The 27,812-nt window shown below is 37.4% G+C and overlaps 2 protein-coding genes and 1 long non-coding RNA gene across 3 annotated transcripts; all 3 read left to right on the top strand.

The window, feature by feature from the left end:
- The first annotated feature begins 1,011 nt into the window (after nucleotides 1-1,011).
- On the top strand, nucleotides 1,012-4,974 carry LOC129742388 (uncharacterized protein K02A2.6-like). Its single transcript, XM_055734289.1, has one exon. It carries the CDS (start codon nucleotides 1,012-1,014, stop codon nucleotides 4,972-4,974), a length of 3,963 nt encoding a protein of 1,320 aa, XP_055590264.1.
- A 3,410-nt stretch (nucleotides 4,975-8,384) lies between these two features.
- LOC129743586 (uncharacterized) lies at nucleotides 8,385-8,876 on the top strand. The gene is made up of 2 exons (XR_008736622.1): nucleotides 8,385-8,526; nucleotides 8,590-8,876. It is a non-coding gene; the product is annotated as an uncharacterized LOC129743586 (long non-coding RNA).
- A 914-nt stretch (nucleotides 8,877-9,790) lies between these two features.
- On the top strand, nucleotides 9,791-12,361 carry LOC129745753 (protein sly1 homolog). The gene is made up of 6 exons (XM_055739077.1): nucleotides 9,791-9,964; nucleotides 10,029-10,188; nucleotides 10,254-10,555; nucleotides 10,686-11,634; nucleotides 11,695-11,836; nucleotides 11,901-12,361. Exons 1-6 carry the CDS (start codon nucleotides 9,937-9,939, stop codon nucleotides 12,219-12,221), a joined length of 1,902 nt encoding a protein of 633 aa, XP_055595052.1. The 5' UTR covers nucleotides 9,791-9,936; the 3' UTR covers nucleotides 12,222-12,361.
- The last annotated feature ends 15,451 nt before the right edge of the window (nucleotides 12,362-27,812 follow it).

Below are 27,812 nucleotides of genomic sequence, written 5' to 3'. Positions count from 1 at the left end.
ACTGTGGTGCTATCTTGTTGTGAGACTGGACAAGGAACATGAATTTTCTAGAGCTAAATATACAAAACTACAAAATGAAAACAAAAATCAAACGATTTGTAACCAACCGGTTACATCGTATCGAGAAATATTGGGCTATAGAGTATTTCCTGAGACAGATTGTGGTAGGGTAGCTTTTTGTTTTTGTTTTGAAAAATGTAAACACCAACTGATGGCCATTTTGATCTTGATGATAAGCACTGTTCAATGCTTTTTTTTTAATGTTCCTTAATTAAAATCCTTAACATATCTTCATGACTTAACTTGTTATGAACTTTCAATTAATTAAATGAAGAATTTATATTCTCCTCACCTAGGTGCGCTCGCAAAACCACTACAATTGCATTGTCAATTTTATTTTGTTACTATCTGGTCATTGAACATGCGTACTGTTGTTGTTATGTTTACCCTACCATGATATGCCGAGAAAATGTAAACATCAGAAATCAGCTGTTCGTTTGACAACTGGGGGAATGCCTTACAATCAGGCAAATTCTTATTATAATTTTCATAAGATGCGTCTTATGAACCGCTTTTTAGAGTGTAAAATTGTGTTTCATAAGAGTCTTTTGAAATTCCTTCAGTTTTCATATGAACATCTTATGAAAAATAGGAGAAATGGCATTGTGAAAATATAATGAACACTGTTGTGTTTGGAAAATATATCTGGGCACACTGTAAGAAAAAGAGAAACAGAATAAATAAGTATCTAGAGTAAACAACTCGAGCGCGTGTTTCATTGGGTTAAATCCGATAATATCCGGGTAAAACGGATACAACATTTGGCGACAGAGGTTGGCCAATACCTAAAAAGTGTTTTAGATTCAATTCGTGCGGGAAAACCGGTTAAATTGAGAAAGTTGGACTAAAAAGTGTTAAGAAAAAAAAACAAAAGACTTAGTCGCAAATAAGAAGAAGTAAACTGAAAAACAAAAGTGCGCGAAACGGACGAAAAAGTAAGTCCGTCGGAAAATGGATCCAGGAAATTCCAACCCGCAAAAGTTCGATCCGACTGACACGTCCACCGTTTCCAATCGCTGGAAAAAGTGGAAGAGATGTTTCGAGATTTTCCTGGATGTACAGAATGTCACCATTCCGGAACGTAAAAGATCTTATCTACTCCACTATGCTGGAAGCGACGTGCAGGATATATACTTCAACTTAAAAGGAGAAGCAGAACTGGAAGTGCCGGAAGATTCAAATGTGTACAAGGAAGCAGTACAACTACTGGATAACTACTTCTTGCCGCTGAAGTGTCTGCCCCGCGAGAGGCATATTTTCCGGAACTTGGAACAGGCATCAGACAAATCCATCGAGAAATTTGTGCTGCGTTTGCGCGAACAGGGTAGTTTGTGCGACTACGGTGATTGGCTCGAAGAAAATATTAAAGAGCAGATTTTCGAACGGGGATATTCTGACGAACTTAGAGCGAAGATATTGACGAAAGGTGACATAACACTGGCGCAAACAGTCGAAATCGGTCGTTCGCTAGAGACTATAGCGAAGCACCGACGCAATCTTCAAAAGCAGGAGGAGATAAACCGAATTGCTCGCCAAGGAGAATGCTTCCGGTGTGGCCATGAAGGTCACTACGCAAACGACGAAGAGTGTCCAGCACGAGACCAGGAGTGCGAAAAATGTCATTTGATAGGACACTACGAACGATGCTGCAAAACGAAGACGAAGAACACACGCAAGAAGAAGTTTGCGGGAAAAGAAAAACGACGTAAGAGCAAAGTCCGTCAAGTTGTAAGCGATGATTCGGTCACAGAAGAAGATCAAGATTCCACGTCAGATGAAGAAGAACCTCTCAACTATGTTTTCGCTACGAATCCCGACCAATCTGATCTCGCAAAGTGCAAAATTGGAGGAGTTAAATTAAGCTGGACGATTGATTCCGGAGCAGGAGTCAACGTAATTAGCAGTGACACTTGGGAGTTTCTGAAGGACCGCAACGTGAAGGTGGACTACCAAACCAATCAAGTTTCAAAATCGTTGGTGGCCTACGGGAACAACAAACTTGCGGTAAAAGGCATGTTCGTTGCGGAGATTGCGACAAAGAAATCGTCAATCATAGACAAGGTGTACGTCGTCCATGAAGGAGGAAGCAACTTGCTGGGTCGAAAAGCTGCTGTAAAGCTCGGCATTCTAAAAATTGACACGTCGATTTGTGCGGTGGAGTCCAGCGAAGAAAAAATCGGCAAGGTAAAGGATGTGGTAGTGACAGTGCAGCTAAATCCAACAGTGAAGCCAATTCAACACACTCAAAGCCGTGTTCCGATTCCACTTCAGCTAAAGGTCGAGAAAGAAATAAATAAGCTACTGCAACAAGACATCATCGAAACAGCTCCGAGGGATTCACCGTGGATATCACGGTTGGTAGTACGGCCAAAAGGCGCTAATTCAGAAGAGGTCCGTTTGTGTGTGGATATGCGCGATGCCAACAAAGCCATCATTCCACAACACCACCCACTACCTACTTTCGACGACATCATACCGCACTTGAACAATTGCAAGGTGTTTTCTAAAATTGATCTCAACAAGGCTTTCCACCAAATTGAGCTTGCTGAGGAGTCCCGTGGGATAACAACATTTGCTTCACACAATGGATACTTCAGATACAAACGCCTCACCTTCGGCATGAATTGTGCGTCGGAGGTTTTCCAAAACGTGATTGAAAGGGTATTAGCTGGAATACCTGGAGTAAAGGTCTTCATCGACGACATGCTCGTATATGGAAGAGATCGGGAGGAGCACGATCGAGCACTGGTGATGGTCCTGAAGCGATTGAAAGAGTACGGAATTACGATCAACAAAAGAAAATGTGAATTCGGGCGGAGCCAAGTCACTTTTATGGGGCACCGCCTGGATGGAAACGGAATAAGCCCTTCGGAGGAAAAAGTCGACTCTATTCGTCGATTTCGTTGCCCTGAGAATGTAGAAGAAGTGCGAAGCTTCCTGGGGTTAGCAAATTACCTCGGCAAGTTCATCCCTAACCTTTCGACCTTAACTGCACCGCTTAGGGAGCTGCTCCACAAGAATGTTCGCTTCAAATGGATTCCTGAGCACACCGAGGCATTTGATAAAGTGAAAGAGGCTCTGGCAGACCCCAGAAACCTCGGTTATTATTCCCCGTACGACGAGACGATCGTGATAGCCGATGCGAGCCCAGTGGGTCTGGGCGCAGTTTTGCTGCAGGTTAAGGACGGACAGAAAAGACCGATCTGCTACATAAGTAAAGGACTGTCCTCGGCGGAGAGGGGTTATGCGCAGAACGAGCGGGAAGCCCTTGCACTTGTGTGGGCGGTGGAGCGATTGGAACCATATCTTCGGGGATTGGAGTTCAAATTGGTCACGGATCACGAACCACTGAAAGTAATCTTCAATTCTAAGCGTAAACAGTGTTCCAGAATCGAACGGTGGGCACTCAGGTTGCAGTCATTTCGGTTCCAAATCGTTCATGTCTCCGGAAAGGCCAATATTGCGGACCCGCTGTCGAGACTTCCAAAATTTCAAGACTGTACCACATATGATCGGAAAGGAGAAACGCTATTGTTGGCCGTACTGGAAGCTGCAAGGCCTACGGCGCTTTCGTTAAACGAGATCGTTGAAGAAACCGTCAAGGATGTACATCTGGCAGCCGTAAAAGAAGCTTTGCATACTGGCAAATGGAGCGACGAACTCAAGAAATATTACCCATTTCGTGAAGAATTGAGTGAATCCAACGAAATTGTCTTGCGAAACGACAGAATAGTGGTTCCGGTTAATCTACGGCAGCGAGTGCTGAGCCTGGCACACATAGGGCACCCAGGCATCGAGAGGACGAAGCAACGCTTGCGGAGCAAGGTGTGGTGGCCAAACGTTGATAAGGATGCGGAGAAAATGGTCAAATCATGTTTGGACTGTCAGTTGGTCACAGGGTCAGTAACTCCCGAAGCAATGAACGTAAGAGAGCTCCCGCAACAACCGTGGCACGTGTTAGCAATGGATATTTTGGGTCCGCTGCCATCTGGTGATTCGATTCTCGTGGTAATTGACCTATACAGCCGCTACCGAGTTATTGAAATACTTCGTTCCACAACAACTGAAGACATCGTGGGGCGGCTTGACCAGACGTTCATGCGACTGGGCATACCCGGTTTGCTGATCGCTGATAACGCTCGTAACTTCAGCAGCCAGAAGATGCAAGATTTTTGCAGATTGAATGGCATAGAATTGAGGCACACCACTCCTTATTGGCCTCAAGCTAATGGTGAGGTGGAGCGTCAGAACCGCTCCATACTGAAGATCCTGAGGATTTCTGCGCTGAACGGTACCGATTGGCGAAAGGATTTGCAACAGGCAAACTACGTCTACTTGTTAACGAAACACCCGGCGACTGGGCGCTCACCGGCTGAGGTCGCTTTCGGAAGAAGATTCCGAGACTGGATTCCACAAATTCCTCTGACTAACGAGGATGACGAGATTCGCGACAACGATAAGGTGTACAAAAACATGGCCAAGAAATATTTTGACTCCCATCATGCCACGCACCAACTGGATCTGCAGCCTCAAGACCGTGTTTTAATGCGTAATCTCCTACCCCAGAACAAACTTGCGCCGTTGTATCATGCTGACCCTGCCAAAGTCATTCAAACAAAGGGTAATAGCGTGGTGGTGGAAACAAGCGATGGCAGACGATATCGCAGGAATTCAGCTCACCTTAAAAAGCTCCATCATGGTAACGAGAACGAAGAGGAGCAGCAGTGTGTGACAATGGAGGAAAATTCAAGTGCTGGGCCGGAAGCTGAGTGGGCTACACCTTTGTCCACATCGCGCCTGGAGTCTAGTACACCAATTGTCAACGACGAGAACCAACAACGCAGGGAAACACTTGGACGACCAAAGCGGGCTACAAGACGTCCGCTTCGTTACGAAGACTTCGACCTGGAATAAACTGACGAGAGGATAAATCACTAATTTGGCAGAAAGAGAAAGATGTTGTGTTTGGAAAATATATCTGGGCACACTGTAAGAAAAAGAGAAACAGAATAAATAAGTATCTAGAGTAAACAACTCGAGCGCGTGTTTCATTGGGTTAAATCCGATAATATCCGGGTAAAACGGATACAACAAACACATTCATTCATTCCATAATTTTTTTTATTGTCTAACGGTACGAAGCACTCGCTATTGTTGTAAATTCGTTGTCCTTAACATTGTGATCTTTCTGATTGGTAAGTTTGAAATGTTTTTGATGTGAACGCTTAATATATTAGTAAACTAAAATATTTTGTTCGTTTACTTTTCAGTATGCTGACCGGAAAAAAAGCAAGTTCGAAGAATCGGATGCGGCCAAAAAACTTCGTTGGAACCGGGGTGTTGCTGTGCTGCTGATGACTACTTCATTATTTTATTAAAAGAAAATGGGAAAATAATAAAGTGAATGTTTTCAACGTCAAATATCTTAAATCGTTCTAATTAGAATTGACTTTCTGTTTCCATAAGAGCCTCTTATGAAAAGCTACAAACTCTCATTGGATTAGGTGTTCATCTTTAGAATTCATTCGCGTCATAAGAGAAACTTATGAATTTCAATGATTTTTCTTATGGCGCCACTTCATAAGAGAATTTTATGGCATGCATAATAGTTTTTATTTTTCTAAGTGTATAGTTAAGGGCAAACTGAAAAGAAATGCAGAACCATGAAAAAACCCGCTCAAATGGAAAAGTGGTGGAACAAGATGGCGAATGAGGTTACCAGCAGTACTGTTCAGAAAATGATGGGTGGTATCATAAAAAAAAATCGAAAATTCATCCGAAAAGCTGACGAATGATTTTTATGTATTTTTTTCCTTAAGGTGCAATAAAAACCCTACAAAATATCATTTTTACTTTTGTTGTACGTTATTTCTTTGCGGAGAAAGGATCTATTTTATCCGACCAGATTCTATGTGAAACAGACTTTACATGACCCAGGATCCAACGCAGGGTTCCTTTAAGTTTGTGTAGATTTTCTTCAATCTCTTGCACCCATAGATGAAGAGATTTTCCAGCCTCCACAGCCTCCAAAACGCTAGCTGAATCTGAAAAAATTACTACCGAATATCTTGATTTGTGGGTAATTGTTTTAAGTGAGGGACTTAACCTAATTTAGAATGTTTATGCAGGTATAGGAATAATGAAATGCAAGTATACAATTCTGCACAAGTTATATAAATGATGGCGTATATTTGCAATTTTTATCTAAAACTTCATTGCACTAGCTATAGTCATTAGGCTTAAAACACTTGGTAAACCCAGTTAACCAATAGTTGGATGGTAGTAATATATAAAACACTATCTTTTGGAATCGACGAATGTGTTGCTAATAAAAAAATAATCACAGGTTTTTATGATAAAATTTTGATAGTTTAGCTTTAGTCTGTTCCACAGCTTTAGAAAAATGTTGTTTTTTTTTCCTAAAAAAATGTTTTGAAAGCATTACTAAAGCCCTTTAAAAAAAAATGTTTTTAACACTCTGATTCTAACATTGAACATGCTGTGTACCAATTTGAACACGCAAACAAAGTCTGCGATTGTATACATTTAGGGGTAATTCGTTTGATAGTATACTTGAAGGAGCTATTCCATTTGTTTTTTTTTTGTTTGTGTAAATTTCCAAGCTCTCTACCAATCCCTGTTCAGTAATTGGAACATGCATTTCTTTACGAAACGACTACCGAAAATTGAATGCTATATGCAATGATTGAGCACTTCGATTTGCTATAGGGCTTGGAAATTTACACAAACAAAAGACAATTGGAATAGTTTCTTCAAGTATACTATCAAACGAATTATCCTTAAATGTATACAATCAAAGACTTTGTTTACGTGTTAAATAATTCCACTCTTCCGGAAATCATAAAAAAGAGTTATTTGAAAACAGTCATGGCATTATCATTAAATTTTATTTCTTACTATCCAATTTTTCTCTAAATATAAAAAAAGACAATTCTCTTCATCCTGTCGAAAAAGCACTTCATTTTTGAATACATCTTGCGTAAGCTTTCATTACGTCGTATGAAACAAAATGTTAACAAAAAGTTTTGTTACGAAAAAACACAAAACCTGACATAAACTAATCGCAACTTCTTTCCATTTCGAATAATTGTACCCTGGACAACATATTCTATATGTGAAATACAAATTTTAAAGTAGTTTTGACAACTTTTGCAGCAGTTTTCTGTGAATTCTTAAGATGTTTCATACGACGTAATGAAAGGTCACGAGAGATATGTTCGTTTTTCTTAGATTGCGACTCTTATAACCCGAAATTCTTGAAGAATTTTTGAACAAAGAAAGAGAATACTTAAATAAAAGCACAATGGTTTTCTTTCCAGAATTGAAATTGAACTAGAACTGTAAATTTAAATGTTTAAACCTTTTCTCAAGCTAGGGATTTTGAAAAAGCAAAGTTCGTTCAAAAAGCTGGAGAACATAATAAGACACAGTTCTTAACAGTTGATCAAGCTCAACAGCGAAACAAAGTTACTGTGCGATATCAATGACGTTGGTTTGTATAACGCCCTAATTTATGCAACTTTTGAGAAACACGCGTGCAGAATCTTGACCGGTCTGTGAATTGAAAAACACAGTCGAAATTTGATTGTCCAACTCAAAATTTTGTGAGGTTATATAAAAAAGTACATTCTTGTAAATATGTGACAAAATTTTATAAAAATTGATCACCGCGATTAAAATTTAAAGCGGTTTGAATGCGAGGTTAATTCCTGGGTAACATGCGGATAAACGTAAAATTTGACAAAGTTACAGCTAATTTTGTGAGGCAATCTCAATTTTCCCTTCTTTTACCAAAATAGCTGTATATCTCTTCCTAGTGACCGCTAACTGTTCTAAACTCATTGAATGAAGAGTTTATAGCAGGCATGTCAAACTGGGGGTTCGCGGGCCGCATGCAGCCCATGGCCTTGGTCAATGCGGCCCGCGTAGCCCCGTCTTAAATTATCACAAAATTCCCTACTACACAGAAGTACGTTGGCTTTCCTGCTACAAAATATCATACAGATTTTTTTTGCTACGAGAGGAAATAATATTATTTTTGGAAATGAAAGATTTTTAATGCGGCCCGCACACTTAAACGAGTTTGACATGCCTGGTTTATAGTTTATCTAGCTTGTGTGAAAGTTTCACGCAAAAATATTGACTGTGAGACCTCCCGAATAGCAAGGATCATGGTTTTAATATAACCGAACCACGATATCCAATTTGACAATGAAATTCATCCTAATATCAAAATATTATTCGAGCACTTGATAAACGGTAGATTTTAGGTTTTTTCGCTTGATTATAATTTTTCGTGTAGAGGAAAATTTTCATGCGCGCCATTGTTAACGTTTTTTTGCGGTCGGAAGAGGTCGGAAATCCCGGACAAGTTTTTATTTGGTTTTGGTATTGAAGTGGCCATAATCAGATCGGAAGACAATGGCATCAATTTAGGTAACGGCGGTGAGTACTTTTATTGTACATAAATTGTAGTTTTGAAAACTAACTTTAAACATTATTTTTCAGAGGCAGATGCAAAGGGCAGAAGATCACAACCGGTGCTTCAGGCGTGAGCTGCAAACAATTTTTACTTCTATCAGATAGAAGTTTAGCGCACAAACCGTACTCATCGCACATACGGGACATGGATCTTGAAGGTGAGCCGGAGCCGTCTACCAGAGATTGGTTGCGTCGGAGGCGCACCGGTACGCATTGCAGTGATGGTGATAGTTATGATGAATAAAAAAAACAAGTGTCTCAGTGAGTGTAATAAAGTTTTTCTAGATATAAATAAAATCAAAAAAGCAAGGAAATACGGCTTCTTTTTTTATATTTTTTCCGGAAAGAAAATTAATAAATATTAACTCCAACCATGAAATTTCACGGTCATGAAGGCTGTTGCATATTATAATTAAACATTGAATTTCATCATCTTTAAAACAATATAAAAACAATGAAAAACGATGAATTTTACAGTTTCCTCGAGAAAGAACTGGAAGTTGTAATGACCGTAATCTTCATAGTTTTGTGTTCTAAAATGTATGGAAAAAAGTTAATTTTTTCATTCTTAAGTTGCTTAACAACCCCCTTTTTTCATGGTAAATTTTGCCGAAACCATAAATTTCATTGTCGAAAACTATGAATTTGACAGTACATTCAAGGTTTCATATACCATGATTCGCATAGTTTGAATCATAAAATTCATGGTTGCGTGAAAATGAAATTCATGGTCTTTTCACAATGTTTTTCTATTCGGGCTGTGAGAGAAATGGTATTCTGTCAAAGTTGGAAGTTTGTGTTTCATTATCATTTTCATTTCATTGAGCGATAAATGATTCAGTGATTCACGTTTCAAACGGTTAAATTGATTATCAATTCATTTCTTGTAAACTTATGTTATTTGATTTGGTGTTGTTCAAATCTACGAAATAAATACATCGTCTAGGTAAAGCGAATGTAAAAGATACAAAATTGCTGCAGAAATAGTTTTAAAACTATCCTGATCCACGGGGAACGAAGGTGTAGATTTTATTGTGATTATTTTGTTAATTCTTATAAAAATTATTTATTTTACTTTTTGGTTCAATAAATTATTTATTTACCCGGATATTTTATTTTTAACCGGAATATTTTCCCGGGAGTTGGTCCCACGAATCAAGTGTTAATCGGCCTGAATTCATATGAGTGTGGTACTAGCATGGTACTAGAATGCCAATTTTGATTTCTTCAACGTCACTCGCTGGAGATGTTTTTGTCCACGAATGAGTTTATTAATTTTCTGCTAATCGTGCTATTAAATAAGGTTTTATATTAGAAATACTAGTAAGTAAGGTGAAAAATCTAGTGGCCTAATTGCAGTAAATAAACGGCATCATGTTGAGCTTAAAAGATCGGCAGATAAGTAAGTTTTCTGGCTGTTGGGGATAGGGTAAAGTTTCATCATCCGTTCCGTTTTGTTCTTGTAGATGCCATCAAGCAAATGTTAAATCTGAATCAACCTCAGACCAAGGCCCTTGCTGCGGAACCAGTCTGGAAGCTGCTCATCTATGACCGAATCGGACAGGATATCATTTCCCCGCTGATTGCCATCAGGGAGCTGCGAGAGTTGGGCGTCACCCTGCATATGTAACTTGATATAAATCATTGTTAAAATTATTTGAAAATCGATTTATGATAATCGTCTGTTGCAGCCAACTACATTCGGACCGAGACTCAATTCCGGATGTGCCGGCCATCTATTTTTGTGCTCCAACGGAGGAAAATCTGGGCCGTATAGCGCAAGATTTTCAAAATGGGTTGTACGATGTTTACCATCTGAATTTCATTTCGCCTATATCCAGGCAGAAGTTAGAAGATTTGGCCGCTGCTGCCTTGCAGGCTGGTTGTGTGGCCAACATTCACAAGGTGTACGATCAGTATGTGAACTTTATAACTCTAGAGGACGATATGTTCGTATTGAAGCACCAGAACAGCGATTCGCTTTCGTACTACGGTAAGATTGAAAATTCTGAGTACTTACTCTTGAACAACTCTACTTCACCATTTAACACAATTTTTTAATAAGCAACTTACGATAATTTTAAATCTAAGCCATGATATTAATTTTAGTTTTTTTTTCGTAGCCATCAATCGAGCAAACACACAGGACTTTGAGATGGAAGGGATCATGGACAGTATAGTGGACAGCTTGTTTTCTGTTTTTGTCACGTTGGGAAACGTTCCAATAATTCGGTGTCCAAAAAATACTGCGGCCGAAATGGTTGCCCGAAAGTTGGAGAAGAAACTACGGGAAAATTTATGGGACGCGCGGAATAATTTGTTCCATATGGACGCAACCCAAACTGGGGCTTTTAGCTTTCAGAGACCGCTGCTGATTTTGATGGATCGAAACATGGACATGGCTACACCGCTGCATCACACCTGGACCTATCAGGCCTTAGCACATGACGTTTTGGAACTGGCTCTGAATCGGGTAATCGTTGAAGACGATTCCGAAAAGACAACATCAACTGGAGCAAAATCGAAGATGAAGGCATGCGATTTGGATTCCAGGGATAAATTCTGGGGCTCGCATAAAGGTAGTCCTTTTCCGACGGTAGCAGAAGCTATTCAGGAAGAACTAGAACAGTACCGTTCATCCGAAGATGAAATTAAGAAACTGAAATCTACTATGGGAATCGATGGTGAATCAGACGTGGCATTTTCGATGGTGAATGACAACACCGCCAAACTTACTAGCGCAGTCAATTCCTTACCCCAGTTGATGGAGAAAAAACGGTTAATCGATATGCACACTAAAATAGCGACCGCAATTCTCAACTGCATCAAATCGAGGAGGCTGGATTCCTTTTTCGAGCTGGAGGAAAAAATAATGTCCCGGCAAGCCTTGGACCGAGCATTGGTTGATGTACTGAAGGACCCAGAATTTGGAACTAGCGAAGATCGAATGCGTCTATTTATCATTTACTATATCTGTTCTAGTGTACCTGATTCAGAATATCAAAAGCTGGAACAGGTTCTGAAGGAATATGGCTGTGATTTGGCACCGATGCCTTATTTGCAACGTTGGAAGTGAGTGTTATTCTGTTTTCTTTCAAATGCTTAAATACATAATTCTTCCACCATTTGCAGAAGCATAATGAAGAGCACAGTTTGCAATCCGAACCAGTACGAAGGAAGCGGTACCCGAACAGTTTCTATGTTTTCTAAACTTGTAACACAAGGTTCGTCATTCGTTATGGAAGGCGTGAAAAATTTGGTGGTTAAACGGCATGTAAGTATCATCACCCCTCAATGTTTTACAAACACATCCATTTCACTTTTTTTGTTCTTCGTAGAACCTCCCGGTAACGAAAATCACCGAACAGCTGATGGAGTGCCGAGCTGGCGGTGAAGTGGACGACTATCTGTATCTGGATCCCAAGCTGCTAAAAGGTGGTGACATCGTGCCGAAAAATCGGGCCCCCTTCCAGGATGCGATCGTATTTATGGTCGGCGGTGGGAACTATATCGAGTACCAAAATTTGGTAGATTTCATTCGGACCAAGCAGACGGGCAACACCAACCGTAGGATAATCTATGGCGCGTCCACGCTGACGAATGCCAAGCAGTTTTTGAAGCAGCTGTCACTGCTGGGACAGGAAATTGGGGGTGCTTAAGCGAGTGGTGGAGCTTGTTACGCGAGGGGTGACCGAACGGGTAGGATACTTCAGTACTACATTGTAATCAGTTATATTTGTTAGCTTATTTTATATTTACCAGATAAATTAATGCAATAGATATACCAATTCAAACGGCATTATTGGATTTGATTTTTGTTGGTTTGTTTCCGAAATATTTCTCAAGGTTGATGATGTTATCTGCAAAGAAGACTTCTATTACTAGAATATAATCTCGAATAGTGATACTCGTCGACTATCATTGGTCAGCATAAGCCATAAGTTGAATCTTAATCTGTTATCTGACATCCAAATCATAATTTTCCTAGATACCGACACTTTGTGGAAAGTTTTATTAGTGACAAGTATTTTTCAGCAACTGCAATGGGTTTTATTAAAATTGTATTCAATTCTACTGAACTTAAACCACTAGACACGGATGGATGAGGGATGAATCATCCTAAACGGATAAAAATCCTTATAAAAAAAATGATTCTACTGAACTTGCATACATGAAGGCGATTTAAAATTGGTGCCGCTTGTCATATATTGTCTTGGGTGTTTTAAACGCCTGAATCTATGTAACTAAGGCGATCAACACAGAGGTGCCAGGTGTCCTGATTTTTCAAGATTTGTCCTGATTTTTCAAACTGTCCTGATTTTTCAAAAACGCCTGAAAATTTCATTTAATGTCCTGATTTCTGAAAAAAAGGTCTTAAAAATTTCTGATTTGTCCTGATTAAAAAAAAAGTTCTAAAATTTTATTTAACACTAAACATACCGGCACTTTGTATATACCTATTTATACCGCCGGGGGTCAAATGACCCCTAACACATTTTCCGCTAAAACTCTGTTGTTTCTCAACCGATTTTTACAAATTTTATAGTTTTGGAAAGCTTGTAACGTGACTCAAATATTGTTTTCAGACAATATTCAGCTACAATCATGGATTTTGAAGTTATTCGTAGTATAAGAAAAAAATCCAAAAAAACATACTTCGGGAAAATGGCTGTAAGACAGTTTATAGGAGCGCGAAAAAAATCCATTTAGTGCCTGAAAAACCTGAAGTTAGAAGCTATACGTTGCACATATGAAAAAGAGATTAAAAATTTTTTTAAGATCATGACCACAAAAAATGTAAAAAAGTGGTGTAAAAAACGTACTTTTTAATGAACCAATCACCAAAGCTGTCCCAGTCTCAGTAGAAATTTTTTGAAAAGTGAATTGGAAAATTGACGTTATTTGTGACATTTTGGCATCTTTAGATTTATAAAACACGAAACACAGAATTTTTGACAGATATTCAAATGTAGCTGTTTTTAGACTTTTTTATCCATTTACTTTTTCTGAGACTATTCTTACACTTACGATCGGCTTTGCACTGGATTTTCAGTATGTTAACAAAAGATATAAAGAATAAGTTTATATGCACAAAAAAGGAAATTTCATACCGATTCTAGTGATGTAATTATATTGGCGGTGCAATGCGTGACAAAAATATGATAAATATATTTCTGAAAGTAAAACCAGACAATTTGAGCGAATGCTTGTTTGTTTTTTCGTTTCCTTTCGCCCGTCTTCGTGTGCAAAATATCTTTGAAACATTACCACCCACAGCGCCCGTCTGCCAAGCAGGAATTGGTGCTGACTTTTCAATATTCTGAAACTACTTCACTATTTTATTTATCATATTTTTGTCACGCATTGCACCGCCAATATAATTACATCACTAGAATCGGTATGAAATTTCCTTTCTTGAGCATATAAACTTATTCTTTAAATCTTTTGTTAATATACTGAAAATCCAGTGCAAAGCCGATCGTAAGTGTAAGAATAGTCTCAGAAAAAGTAAATTGATAAAAAAGTCTAAAAACAGCTACATTTGAATATCTGTCAAAAATTCTGTGTTTCGTGTTTTATAAATCTAAAGATGCCAAAATGTCACAAATAACGTCAATTTTCCAATTCACTTTTCAAAAAATTTCTACTGTGACTGGGACAGCTTTGGTGATTGGTTCATTAAAAAGTACGTTTTTTACACCACTTTTTTACATTTTTTGTGGTCATGATCTTAAAAAATTTTTTAATTTCTTTTCCATATATGCAACGTATAGCTTCTAACTTCAGATTTTTCAGGCACTAAATGGATTTTTTTTCGCGCTCCTATAAACTGACTTACATCCATTTTCCCGAAGCATGTTTTTTTGGATTTTTTTTCTTATACTACGAATAACTTCAAAATCCATGATTGTAGCTGAATATTGTCTGAAAACAATATTTGAGTCACGTTACAAGCTTTCCAAAACTATAAAGTTTGTAAAAATCGGTTGAGAAACAACAGAGTTTTAGCGGAAAATGTGTTAGGGGTCATTTGACCCCCGGCGGTATAAATAGGTATACCACATACGTATTTCGAAATCTACAAACTTAAAAAATAATATTTTGATGCAAAAATACGTGCATTTTCAAAATAAAAATAATCATGAAGAAAAATTTCCGAAAAAAATGAAAACAATAGGAGTTATAGTCATTTGAAGTTCAAAAAATGTCATTTGACCCCCTCCGGTATAAATAGTGTTAATAAATAGTTTACTGATGAGAACATCAATCAAATCTATAATAAAACAGTTAAACCGATGGTAATTTTTGTTTAAGATGCGCCGTTTTAATGGTGCTTCGATATAAACTGCAGGTCAACCAAACTTCTGCTCGCTTCAGTTGCCTGGATTACAGCGTCTAGATTATTTCGCTTTTATTTATGTAATCTAAGCAGAGCTGCATTTTATTTATATCAATTTAGTGATGTTGTACTAAACCCTTATTTTTTAACTGCGGTGTCCTGATTTTTATCAAACCCATTTGGCACCATCAACATTCGAAAAAAAATTGTCTTCTTTAGGGGAGAATGAGGATACTTGATCCCTGAGGATACTTGATTCCTTAGCTATATCTCGAAACTGGAATGTCTTACAAAGATCAAATGTTCTAGAAAAATGTGCCAAAATGAGCAAAATGACAATGCTTGTAGTTTAAAACTTTTTAACAAAATAATTGTTTGGGTAATTTAACTTTGTTTGAAAACTTTCACAAAATGTAACTTGAAGATCTTTTTTCATCACTTTAAAATGTTCCTTACTTTGGAAAATTATGAAAAAAATATTTTTTCCAATGTATCAATCGTTCGAGCGTAAAATGAACTTGATAATGCCATATTTTCAAAGCAATGGAAAACTCTCAACTTTTTTCAGAAAAAGTTTTCTAAAATGTTGATTATGGGTACAATTGATCCCTAGAGTTAAAAACGACATATTCTTCTTCTGAATTGATTATTATGATTGCTGATTACGAGATTACTAATATACATCCAAAAACTAATATTTATCAAATAATTGTCTGAAGAAAAGGGCTAAAGTAATTAATTTTCTCTTAATTATAAAAAAATGCGCCTTTAAGTATGCAATGTTATTAGCGTTGAGACAAAGTTATAGCACAGAGAACAGAGTTCGAGCTGGAGCTCAACACGTGTGTGTGAATACCAACCTAAGTTTCAAACCAAATGCGTAAGTGGACTAACATACAGCAGATGTCGCTACCGGTACACCTATTATTGTTTTCATTTTTTCGACACGCTTAGAAATTAATACTCATCGCTTATCTCAAAGGAGGCCAGTGCAATGTATGACAGTAACACAAATTTTGGTGTAATAAATTTTAAATCATCATGATTTGAAAAAAAAAATACAAATCATATTTCAATTACAATTGAACGCTGTCATATGCCCCATATTGTTCAAACAATTTTGGCTCTGAATTGAAAGTTTCATTCCAAGTGTTATAGTATGTGTTGGGATTTTACTATCAGTTAACAGTTTTCTAGAACAGAAAATGTGAACATAAATGTTATAATTGTAAACTATGGCTCGATATTCTGGTTGATGTTACCTGAGATCGATAGATGAGGACTTGTAACTCAGGGTTAGTAATCAGTAGAAATGATTAAAGTTATTTATAAACATGAATTACAAGATAACATCAACCGGAATACCGACCCATAATTAACAATTATAACATTTATGTTCACATTCTCTGTTCTAGAAAACTATTTACTGACAGCCATACTTTAAAACTTGGAATTCAACTTTCAATTCAGCGCCAAAATTGATTGAACAATATGGGGCATATGCTGGGACATATGACAGCGATTAAAGTATGATTGAAATATGATTTGCATTTTTTTAAAAATCAAGATGTTCTTAAAATTTATTACACAAAAAGTTGTGTTACTCTCATACAATGGCCTCATTTGAGATAAGCGATGAGTATTTATTTCTAAGCGTGTCGAAAAAATGGAAAAATATGTGTACTGGTAGCGACATCTTATGGATGTTAGTCCACTGACGAATATGGTTTGTAACTTAGGTGGGTATTCTCACACACGATTTCAACAAATTTTTGTTCGGGGCCCGATGTCTGTTCTCTGTGGTTATAGGATGTTCTTCTTATGTCTGCTATAAATTGTGAAATGAGAACAAACATGACCAATATAGACCAAAGATAGTCAATTAACATTCTATCTTGGGGTATTGTTTGATTTTTATACAAGGATTCCAGCAATATACATAGATAGCAGGTTTCCAGCAATTGAGATTGCTGGATTTCAAATTTCAAAATTTTAGGGACCATTCAAATATTACGTAATGCTTTTAGGGGGAGAGGGGGTATAGCAGTTTGTTACGCTATGTGGATTTTGCTTAGAAATTTTGAGACGAATGTGTTACGTAGGGGGGAGGGGGGGTTTAAAATGCTCAAAAATTGCGTTACGTAATATTTGAACGGCCCCTTGCTGATTTTCAGCAATTTAAAATTTGCTGTGATAATAAAGTAGTCAAACCTGTAGGATACAGATGAATCGTGGAAGAATTGAATAGCTCAAAATAATGGTTAAAGATTTTGATCAATAAACACATCCAATTGAATGTTTTTTATGAGCGTGTAAAAAGCTTTTGTAGAAACTAAAGAGACTACATACAAAGAGGCGCAATCTGAACCCTTTTGAAATAATAAGCTTGCAACCTTGCTGTAGGACTGCCTTTAAGACTGCTTGGTTTTGCTCGATTGGAATGACACTGACAGAAAATCGAAAATTCCAATAGTGACATTTCGTCTCTTTGTTTACTATAGGCTCGTTAGTAGAAACGGTCAGGAAAGAAAGAGATGAAAAGTCAGTCGATTAACGAATTTTGGCGTGAATGGACGCGAGTGCATTAAACAAATTGCTAATGTCCGGAAGATTCAATCGATGAATCCGACAAAACCGATGAGAATTTTTGGTTAAGATATTTTAATGGTGTTTCGTTAAACTGCAGGTCCGCCAAGGTTCTGCTCGCTTCAGTTGCATAAATTAAGGCGTCTGGAGTATTTCACTTTTATTAATGCAATCTAAGCAGAGCTGCATTTTATTTCGATCAATTTAGTAATGTACTGATAAATCCTGATTTTTTAAACAGCGTTGTCCTGATTTTTATCAAAACCACCTGGCATCATCAACATTCGAGTAAATTTTTGCTTTCTTCTCTGTATAAGTATTTATTAGAACAATCTACGTACATTGGAGTGGCGGCTAAAAGTGTTATCTCGAATTTTCAAAATCAAACCATATTATATACCGTAAACTGGGGGAACTTTGATCAGCGGGGTAGCTTTGATCAACATGAAATTTTTGAAGATAATCATCATCAACTAAGTATAAAGTTAAAATATCTGAAAACTGTTTACTTCGTTAGAAAGCCTGTAAATAAAGTTACAAATAAGCTAAATCAGGTTTGTATTAGGAGATTTTTTATATTACTTAAAATATAATTTTAAAATCTTAAAATATCTGGTTTTTTGAAGCCTCACAAACAAACATCTCTCCTGATCAAATTTAAGCATTTAGGAGCAAATGGGTTGTTCAATGTGAAAGTTAAGCTTTTTTCTTGGTTAAGAATAAGTTTAAGTGTAATTTTTATCGTCATTTAATGATATTTTTTGGATATTGAAAAAAATCGGCCATTTTCCATGGAAAAGCCCGTATAGAAAAAGTGGCTAAAAACCCTATCAAATGGTTAAGTTTGAACAAAAAAAGAACATGGGTACAGTACGAGGACTTAGGGAATTGCATGAAGGTAAAATTTTATTTGTTTTTGAGGCCAAAAAATTTTGAGAACTGTTTATAATTTTTGCCCCTAAAGCAACATTGTCCATCTTTCGAGTATATTTATTTTTGATAGAAAACGTTGAACAAATCAATTGAGTCGAAACAAAAAATTACTGTTATCAATGTTTTGAGCCTTCTGTGCTCAATGCCATCAAAACAATAAATTTGAAGATGTTGAGATACGTAAAAAAACATAGTGATCAAAGTTACCCCGAAACTCAAAATCTGGTTTTGTAACAAACATTTTATTAAAACCACCAATGTCGCTTGAATTTACTGCAATCAATAATCATGTTTAAAACTCCTCACCTCAGTAAGGGTTTTAAAGCTTTTAGGTATTACGAAAAAGCAACCCCTTTCAAAATATTGAAAAATGAATGAAAAAAGTGATCAAAGTTCCCCCAGTTTACGGTACTTTGTCGATCGATCAGAAAGATGAATCTTTGCTAAATTTGACCTTAATCAGACTTGATTTATGGATGCACCAAAGCGTTGGAAGTTTCTTTTCTTCGCCCTAAAAAATCACTTACGGAGGCTAAAGGATTCCAGGGGAAATCGAAACTATAATGTTGATGATAAAAATATAAAATAATTTAAAAGTTAATAAAACTTCAATATCTGGGGTTATTTTGAAAGAAAAATGTAAAGGGCGAAATATGTTTTTTGGAAACCTTGGCTTTGTGAGGAGTGATAAGAAATAGGGTTTTGAAAAAATGACAAAAATGACAAAAATGAAAAAAATGACGAAAATGACAAAAATTACAAAAATTACAAAAAATATTTTTGTTATTTTTGTTATTTTTGTCATTTATGTCTTTTCAGTCATTTTTGTCATTTTTGGCATTTTTTTCATTTTTGTCATTTTTGTCATGTTTTTCGTTTTTTTCATTTTTGTCATTTTTGTCATTTTTGTCATTTCTGTCATTTTTGTCATTTTTGTCATTTCTGTCATTTTTGTCATTTTTGTCATTTTTGTAATTTTTGTCATTTTTGTCATTTATGTCATTTTTGTCATTTTTGTCATTTTTGTCATTTTTGTCATTTTTGTCATTTTTGTCATTTTTGTCATTTTTGTCATTTTTGTCATTTTTGTCATTTTTGTCATTTTTGTAATTTTTGTCATTTTTGTCATTTTTGTCATTTTTGTCATTTTTGTCATTTTTGTCATTTTTGTCATTTTTGTCATTTTTGTCATTTTTGTCATTTTTGTCATTTTTGTCATTTTTGTCATTTTTGTCATTTTTGTCATTTTGACAATGATACAAACGCTACAGGGAACACGTATTGGGTCCCACACTGCCTTTTTTTGGTTTTGCTGATGAACGCTATAGTATTCAAGTAACACACAATCTATCATAACAATAAAGTTTTATTTACTATATTTATGGTTCAATACCTAGAATCAATCATACATTTGTAGTAGAATCTATTATTTTGACCCAATTGAATCAATTATACCACTACAGTTGAATCTATCATATTTACAGTTGAATCAATTATACCATACCAATTATTAATCTATTATATTTATAGTTGAATGCCTATAATCAATCATACAATTGTAATTGAATCTACCATATCTACAGTTGAATCAATTATACCATTACAATTGAATCTATTATATTCATAGTTGATTGCATAAGGTCAATCAGCAGTTTATATTTGTATCTATTGTATTTATAGTTGAATGCATAAAATAAATCATACAGTTGAATGCATTATATTGATAGTTGATTGCGTAAGGACAATAAGAAGTTTGTAGTTGAATCTATTATAAAAGCAGTTGAATGCGAAAAAATCAACTGAATTTCGATTATTGGTACAACAAGCTGAAATAATTGAAACAACTGTCGCCTTTTTTCTCCGTGTAGATATAAGAATTTTAAATAGGGTTACCAAAGTCATCCAGCAAAAAAGGACAATTAGCCGGTTATGGTCATATAGACCTGGATTATAATTTTTGTTATACAATCAAAACTACTGAACCGGTTTTCATAAACTATACCATTTTTTAATTGTCCGAATGTATGCTATCGGATGCTTCATAAAAAATTGAGTTTTGATTTTTATGGTACTCAGAAATCGACTTGAAAGCCAAAAAGTCGTTGAAAATGCGTGTTTTGAATCAAAGATGACTAATTTTGTTGAATTGAAAGACTTTTGATTGATATGATTTTAGATAGATTGAGAGCTCACACTGAAATAATTAAAGTGCTTGGTTTTACAGACCACAGCTAGTTATTTGAAAAGTTCATAGATTTTCTTTTTCAATGATTTTATAACAAAATTTTTATAAGGATCAAGGAATTTAGATAAAACCTGATCAATTCTTGTATTAAATCATAGAATTTCAACAAATTGAGGACCAAATCTGAGGTATTTTGACTTTAACTTTAAGGTGCTTATACAGTCAGTTACATGAGAAAACATATTTGCACCTGTCGAACACTCATGGGATTCGAACTCAAAGTTTTCTTGCCGATACCGGGAATCGAACCCAGTACGTCTGGCGACAAAAACCAGACTCGCGCCAGCCTATCTGCTAGACCACTTCAGCGCCTGAGACAATATTTTTTATTTTAGTTCGAAATTCTTGATAAAAAAAGGCAACTAAAATAATACGGGCTTAACTGTTCATCAAATGCGAAGTCAGTTTTTTTAACATCAAATTCTTTTAGACGTCTTAAAGTAGCTTTCATACCTGAGACCGGAATTCCTTCGTAATTACAGAGCACAAGGGGCTCAAATCAAAAGCGACATGCAATTTGACTCGAAAGACCACCAGCGCCACAAGGTCTGCCCAAACAAAAAAGAAAAGAACAAAGGCGCGTAAATTAATCCTTTGCACGCGATTCCCCAAAAACCACAAACAAACCCAACTATTAGGCGTAAAACGATCTTAATTCTCGGACCTCACGTGCTGCCGCAGCTCCCATACATGAATGGAAATTATTTACTGAGCACCTCAACAACATATGTATGAAGTCGGAAGGGTCCAAATCGAAGCACCGGCTCAGGGTCTGCTGAAGAAAAAACCAAACAACCCACTGAAGAAGCGAAACTGCAGCCAGGAGAAACAAACAAAATCCCAAAAGCACCGGTATTACCATTAAATTGATTTGTTCTACCAAATTTGGTTATAAGGAACGCGGGCATTCGGGAATGTATTTATTTACGATTGCATTCGTTCGGTTCCCGGTAGGTAGATTGACGTAATTGACCATAACCGCATCGATTCATCAATCTTCCGGAGATCGATTATATGCCGCCCTGGTCCCTAGATGGAGATATGTAGAGTTGGCATTCTGATGACCGATAATTCGAAAAGTATAGCAATCTATTGATTGGTGATTATGCTGATCTTTTCAGATTAACTTACAGTCAGTAATGTGTTTTGACATTAAGAATACTAAAAATTGTTACTCTGCTGAATGCAATGATTGTTGAAGTTGAAGTTTTCGTTGTTTCAATATATCTTTCACTTTTGTTCGTGACTTATAAATACTCCAAACTATTACAGAAACTGTTTCACTCGTGTTGACATCTTAAGATAGCTTAAATCACTTAAATAACTTCAAAAACGAAATGAATTAATATGTACATTTTATTAATAAAAACCAAAAAAAAAAAACTATTTCATCCGATTTCATTCATATTCATCAGTTTTATATACAAAAACGTACATATGTACCTACATCAACTCACAAATGTACCTACACAGAAAAAAAATCTGAATCCTTAACAACACTGAAATTGAAAACCTGTATCATTACATGACGTGGAACGCGATTTAATGATGTAAATTTACAAATTAAAAAAAGTTGAATCCTTAACAGCACTGAATTCGTATAACACAAATATTACTTGACAAGAAACGCGATTATTTGATGTAAATTTACATCACATATGATGTAAATTAAAAGAAGCAGCACATACGACGGAATTTTCAGTGCGAATTAAATATTACACGTCTTAATATTTTACATGTCTTTCAAATTTTACACGTCTGTTGAAGTTTATAGACGTGTAATATTCAACTCGCACTGAAAATTCCATCATATGTGATGCTTCTTTTTTGTTCCATCATATGTGATGTAATTTTACAACTTTTTTTTGGTCATACAAAATAATCAACAACACTGAATTGGAAATTTCTTAAAATTACACGACATGAAATATTACAAAACACTGAACGTGATAATGTCATGTAAAATTATAAACAGTGAAGAACAGGACCAGACAAATGTGAGAAAAACTGTTAAGTCAAGTCGTGCGCCAAAGTATTTTCCCCGCGTGCGAGTACGTTAATCGGTTTTGATGGTTCCCGGAGATCTTCGAGAAGCAGGGATGCGGTTCAGGAAGCGGATCCACGTTGCTCAACTTTGAATCCGGTACGTCGGGGAAGAAAATAAAAGTAATTAAACTTATGTGTGAGATAAAAAAATTTGTATCCTAATAAAATGAATTATATTAATTATAGAAGGATTTCTATTTTTACTAAGAGACGAGAAAATTCCAGTATTGAATCATATTAACGATAAATAAAACAAAACAAAAATCCAATTGGAATGTTTTTCTTCCAATATTCAGTGATTTTATAATTTACATCATTTTTATTTTACACGTTGCTAAATTTTACATCATTTTTTATTTTACGCGCTGCAAAATTTTACTGACGTGTAATTTCCAACTGGCACTGAATACTCCGTCATATATGATGCTTCTTTTTATTTACATCATATGTGATGTAATTTTACAGATTTTTTTGGTAGTGTGTATATCATCAATACATTCACTCCATAACATTTCATACGAAGCCATGGGGAATCTAATCAATCTTAAGAATGCATGTGACCACATACCTAGGCAGAAACTGCGATGAATCCGTGCACCCATGGTGGTTAACCAACAACAACAACAACAACAATGCCTTTCTACGAGCACGCAGTCTGCATCGAGCTCTCGTTAGTGCGATTTTTTTTATTTCTCCCCACGAGCGAAAGAAGCGAGTTGAAAAGAGATTGCTATATTTTTGGTACAATGGAATATAAAGTGAAAATTTAGGATGGTGTGTTATCAAATTCAATGAAAGTTTGAATTTGCTGGGAAAAAGCAAATAGTGATCGAAAGTGTTATAAATGATTCCTAAAAAAGATGTCGTGACGCCAAACAGTCAATCGCCAAATCCAATTGCTTGTGGATGATGTAAAAGAATTCATCTAGAAACGTGTCCGAATAAAATAAACTTTCACGTATTGTGGTGGAATTCTATTCCGTGATGTTGAAGAATTAAAAACATAGCTTTGTATGGATTCTGACGAAAAGAAACACGATGCAACGAGTCAGATGATAAAAAGCGTAGCCTGCTTTGACAGAAAAACTTTTGGGTAGCATAGATTGCTGTGGCTGGCTAAACCATTCGAATGGTAGACGCAATGTGCAACCTGTGATGTCAACCTTCCGGATTTTTCTGGATCTTCCAGACATTTCAGACTTCGGTCGGACATTTTTGCAGACTTCCAGACTTTTGACATTTCTTCCAGACAATTCCAGACTTTTGGGTTGTAAATTGTTCTAGATACCTATGAAAATTCTTCTTTTCCGGACCCTTACCCTCAGAAAGAATAACTAGTGCAACTAGAAACGTTCCATCATTGAATACCCTTTTAAACCACATCTCTTTTGATGAAGAAACTATTCTGAAGGCGACTGTTAAACTAAAAAATTCTGTTTCCCCGGGCCCCGATGGCACACCAGCTACTTTTTTGAAATGCTTCATGCCTCATTTAGTAATTCCTATCAAACGCATATTTGACGCATCGCTAGACAAAGCTATCTTTCCATCGTTGTGGAAGACCGCTTTTATGTTCCCGGTTTACAAAAAAGGCGAAAGGAGGGATATTAGGCGTCGTACACAAATTACGTAACGCATGTAGGGGGGAGAGGGGGGTTGAGTCTGCGTTACTTGCTGTTACATAGGGGGGAGGGGGGGGGGTACTTGGTTCAGTTACGTAACAAATTAATGAAAAAAAACATAAAGAAAAGAATTGTAATTTTCTTTTTTTTTTGCGAGCAAATCTACGCACCCCTTGTTCGAAAGCGTCAATGGTGGTTAAGTATTTTGTAAATAGATTTTGATTCAGAAAAACCGCACTGCGCGAATGAAGCGAAGTGAGCTTTGCTGTTATGTTTATTTTACTGTCACGTCATCGACTGCAGCTCATTCAGTGTTTATGTGCAGTGTAACTCAAATCAAATAAATTTTTGTGTACTTTTAATTTCAAAATTGAATATGGGGGGGGGGGGGGTATTTAGCGTTACGTAACTATAGAAGGGGGGTCATATCAAACGTTACTTATTGTTACATAGGGGGGAGAGGGGGTCTAAATTTCAGATTTTTTGCGTTACGTAATTTGTGTACGACGCCTTAATAACTACAGAGGAATATCGGCTTTGTGTGCAGTAGCTAAATTGTTCGAACTTGTTATCATTGACCCAATTTTCTCGTTTTGCAAGCAATATATTTGTAATGATCAACATGGATTTATGCCCAAGCGCTCTACGACTACGAACTTATTGACATTCACATCTTTCGTGCAAGACAGTTTTGCTGCAGGTTTTCAAGTCGACGCCATTTACACCGATTTGTCAGCTGCTTTTGACAAGGTGAACCACGAAATAGCTATTGCGAAGCTGGAGAGGCTGGGAATCTGCGGATCCTTATTAGATTGGTTTCGCAGTTACCTCATTGGACGCAAATTCTCTGTAAGATCTGGTAACTCATGTTCCGAACAATTCTCTGCCACATCTGGCGTGCCTCAAGGCAGCCACATCGGCCCTGTCGTGTTCCTGATTTACTTCAATGACGTGCTTTTACTACTTGACGGTCCAAAACTTGCCTATGCAGATGATCTGAAGCTTTTCTACACTATAAAATGTTCCGGAGACACTGTACTTTTACAGCGACAGTTTGACAATTTTGCCAATTGGTGCGACGACAACTGCCTGCCATTAAATCGCAAAAAATGCTCGGTCATCACCTTTTCCCGTAAACGGGTTCCTGTTATTGCTGATTATCTTCTTGGAAACCACATAATTGCTCGAACAAAGCATGTAAATGACTTGGGTGTAATTCTTGATCAACAGTTGGACTTTAAGTCGCACACTAACTATGTAGTGGACAAAGCATCGAGAAGTCTTGGATTCATCTTTCGCGTGACTAAAGACTTCAAAGACATTTACTGCCTGAAAAGTCTCTATTGTAGCCTTGTCCGCTCAACTCTGCCGTATGGAGTCCCTATTATCAGAATGGTGCTGATCGAATCGAGGCCATCCAAAGACGCTTTATACGTTACGCTTTGAGACACTTGAATTGGCAAGATCCGTTTCGCCTTCCTCGATACGAGAATCGTTGCAACCTCATATCCTTGGACACGCTCCAAGCCCGGCGAGCTACCATCCGGGCACTATTAGTCTCCGATTTTCTGGCTTCGAATATAGACTGCCCCATGCTGCTGGAAACTATCAACTTGTGCGTTCGACCTCCAGGACTAAGAGATCGGAACCTTCAGCTTCACATTCCTATTCGCCAGAACAACTATGGAGCTAATAGTGCCCTGATTGGTATTACACGGACATTCAACCGTTTCTCAGAGCTCTTCGATTTTAATACCTCTAGAAATATGTTCAAAAGAAGAATCCTAGCTATGTTAAGAACTGTGTAGTCTGTAGTATACACTTTTTTTGTTAGTTTTATATCAATGTTACTTTTAAGTCGAATCATTAGGATCAATACGTGATCTGTTGATATATTAACAATAAATAAATAAAATTCTAAAGGGTCATGGTGAAGTATAGAAGGAAATGATTAGAATTTATGGTTTTACAAGTGTTTGAAAGCTGTTAATAATGGGAAATGCTTCGAAGATATATGTTAAATTGAGAGTCAGGCTTATAGTCCCAGTCACTAATAGTGCCAGAACCATACGATTAAGATCATTACCATACATTAAGATCTGGCGACAAAAACAATGGTCATCACCTTCAAAAGTTCGCTATCCAGACATTTCCAGACATTTCCAGACATTTTTTCAAAATTTTCCAGACTTTTCGAAAAACAGTTGACAACCGTGTCTGAAACTCAAGACCCCTTACACACAACATTCGGCTAGTGGTCATATCACCTCTTGTCTGACAACTCCGATTCTCAACCTCCCCGTGGTTTTGGCTGGGGTGTGAGCAACCTTAGAGGAGATCGGGTACCCAACCCCGGTGGATGCTTTGGTCGTATGCGAACTGAGGTAGGGGGCTCCGTACGCGTCTGTTCTCCATGTCAGAGGCGGCTTTCGAAGTGCAACATCGTTCTGGTGGTGTTCGACACCCAAAACACCAACATAACGACGGTCCTCCTGCGAGATACAGGAGTCGGGAGGGACCAGCGACGAAAGGGCCCAGCGATTGGAAATTTGGAACATGGAACTGCCGATCTCTAAATTTCATGGACAGTGCTCACTCCAACTAATTCAAAAGCCGCAAATTCGACATCGTAGCGCTGCAGGAAGTATGTTGGAAGAAATCCTGGGTACGTGCGGTCCGAGATGGTCATACCATCTACCAGAGCTGCGGTAATACACAAGAGCTTGGAACAGCTTTTATATTGATGGGGAAGGTGTAGAAGCGCGTGATCGGGTGGTGGCCGATCAACACACGAATGTTCCGATTGAGCATCAAGGACCCGTTTTTTAACACCAGCAACATCATCGTGCACAGCCTCGGAAGTACCGGGCATGACAAAGATGAATTCTACGCGCAGCTGGAACGTGAATACGACCGTTGCCCAAACATGATAACAAGATCGTCATCGGGTATTTTAACGCTCAGGCCGGCCAGGAGAAGGAACTCAAACCGATAATTGGAAGGTTCAGCGCGCATAAACTGATCAACGAAAACGACCTCAGACTTATCGATTTTGTCGCCTCCAAACGAATGGCCGCACGTAGTACCTTTTTTCAAGCACTGCCTCTCACACAAGCACACTTGGAGATCACCGTACCAAACGCAATCACAGATCGACCACGTTTTGATAGACTGTCGGCCCTTCTCGTACATCATCGACGTCAGATCCCGTCGAGGCGCCAACAGCGAATCAGACCATTATCTGGCGATGGTAAAGATGCGCCCAAAACTCTCCGTAGTGAACAACATACGAAACTGACGCCCGCCTCGGTTATATATCACACGACTGAAGCAACCTGACGTCGCGTCAGATTACGCGCAATCGCTCGAAGCAGCGCTGCTGGCAGAGGGCGAGCTTGACGAAGCCCCTCTCGCGGACTGTTGGGATACCATTAAGACAGTCATCAATAGCGTTGCGGAGAACGTCATCGGGCATGTG

Source organism: Uranotaenia lowii, chromosome 2, assembly GCF_029784155.1.
Source record: "Uranotaenia lowii strain MFRU-FL chromosome 2, ASM2978415v1, whole genome shotgun sequence".
Lineage (NCBI taxonomy): Eukaryota > Metazoa > Arthropoda > Insecta > Diptera > Culicidae > Uranotaenia > Uranotaenia lowii.
This window is presented reverse-complemented; position numbering and strand designations above follow the sequence as displayed.

Excerpts from the sequence above, each read along its gene's own strand:
- LOC129745753 (XM_055739077.1), top strand. The coding sequence starts at position 9,937 with ATGTTGAGCTTAAAAGATCGGCAGATAA. Across the intron at positions 11,635-11,694 it reads CCTTATTTGCAACGTTGGAA|AAGCATAATGAAGAGCACAG; the intron begins GTGAGTGTTATT and ends CACCATTTGCAG. Across the intron at positions 11,837-11,900 it reads ATTTGGTGGTTAAACGGCAT|AACCTCCCGGTAACGAAAAT; the intron begins GTAAGTATCATC and ends TGTTCTTCGTAG.
- LOC129742388 (XM_055734289.1), top strand. The coding sequence starts at position 1,012 with ATGGATCCAGGAAATTCCAACCCGCAAAAGTTCGATCCGACTGACACG.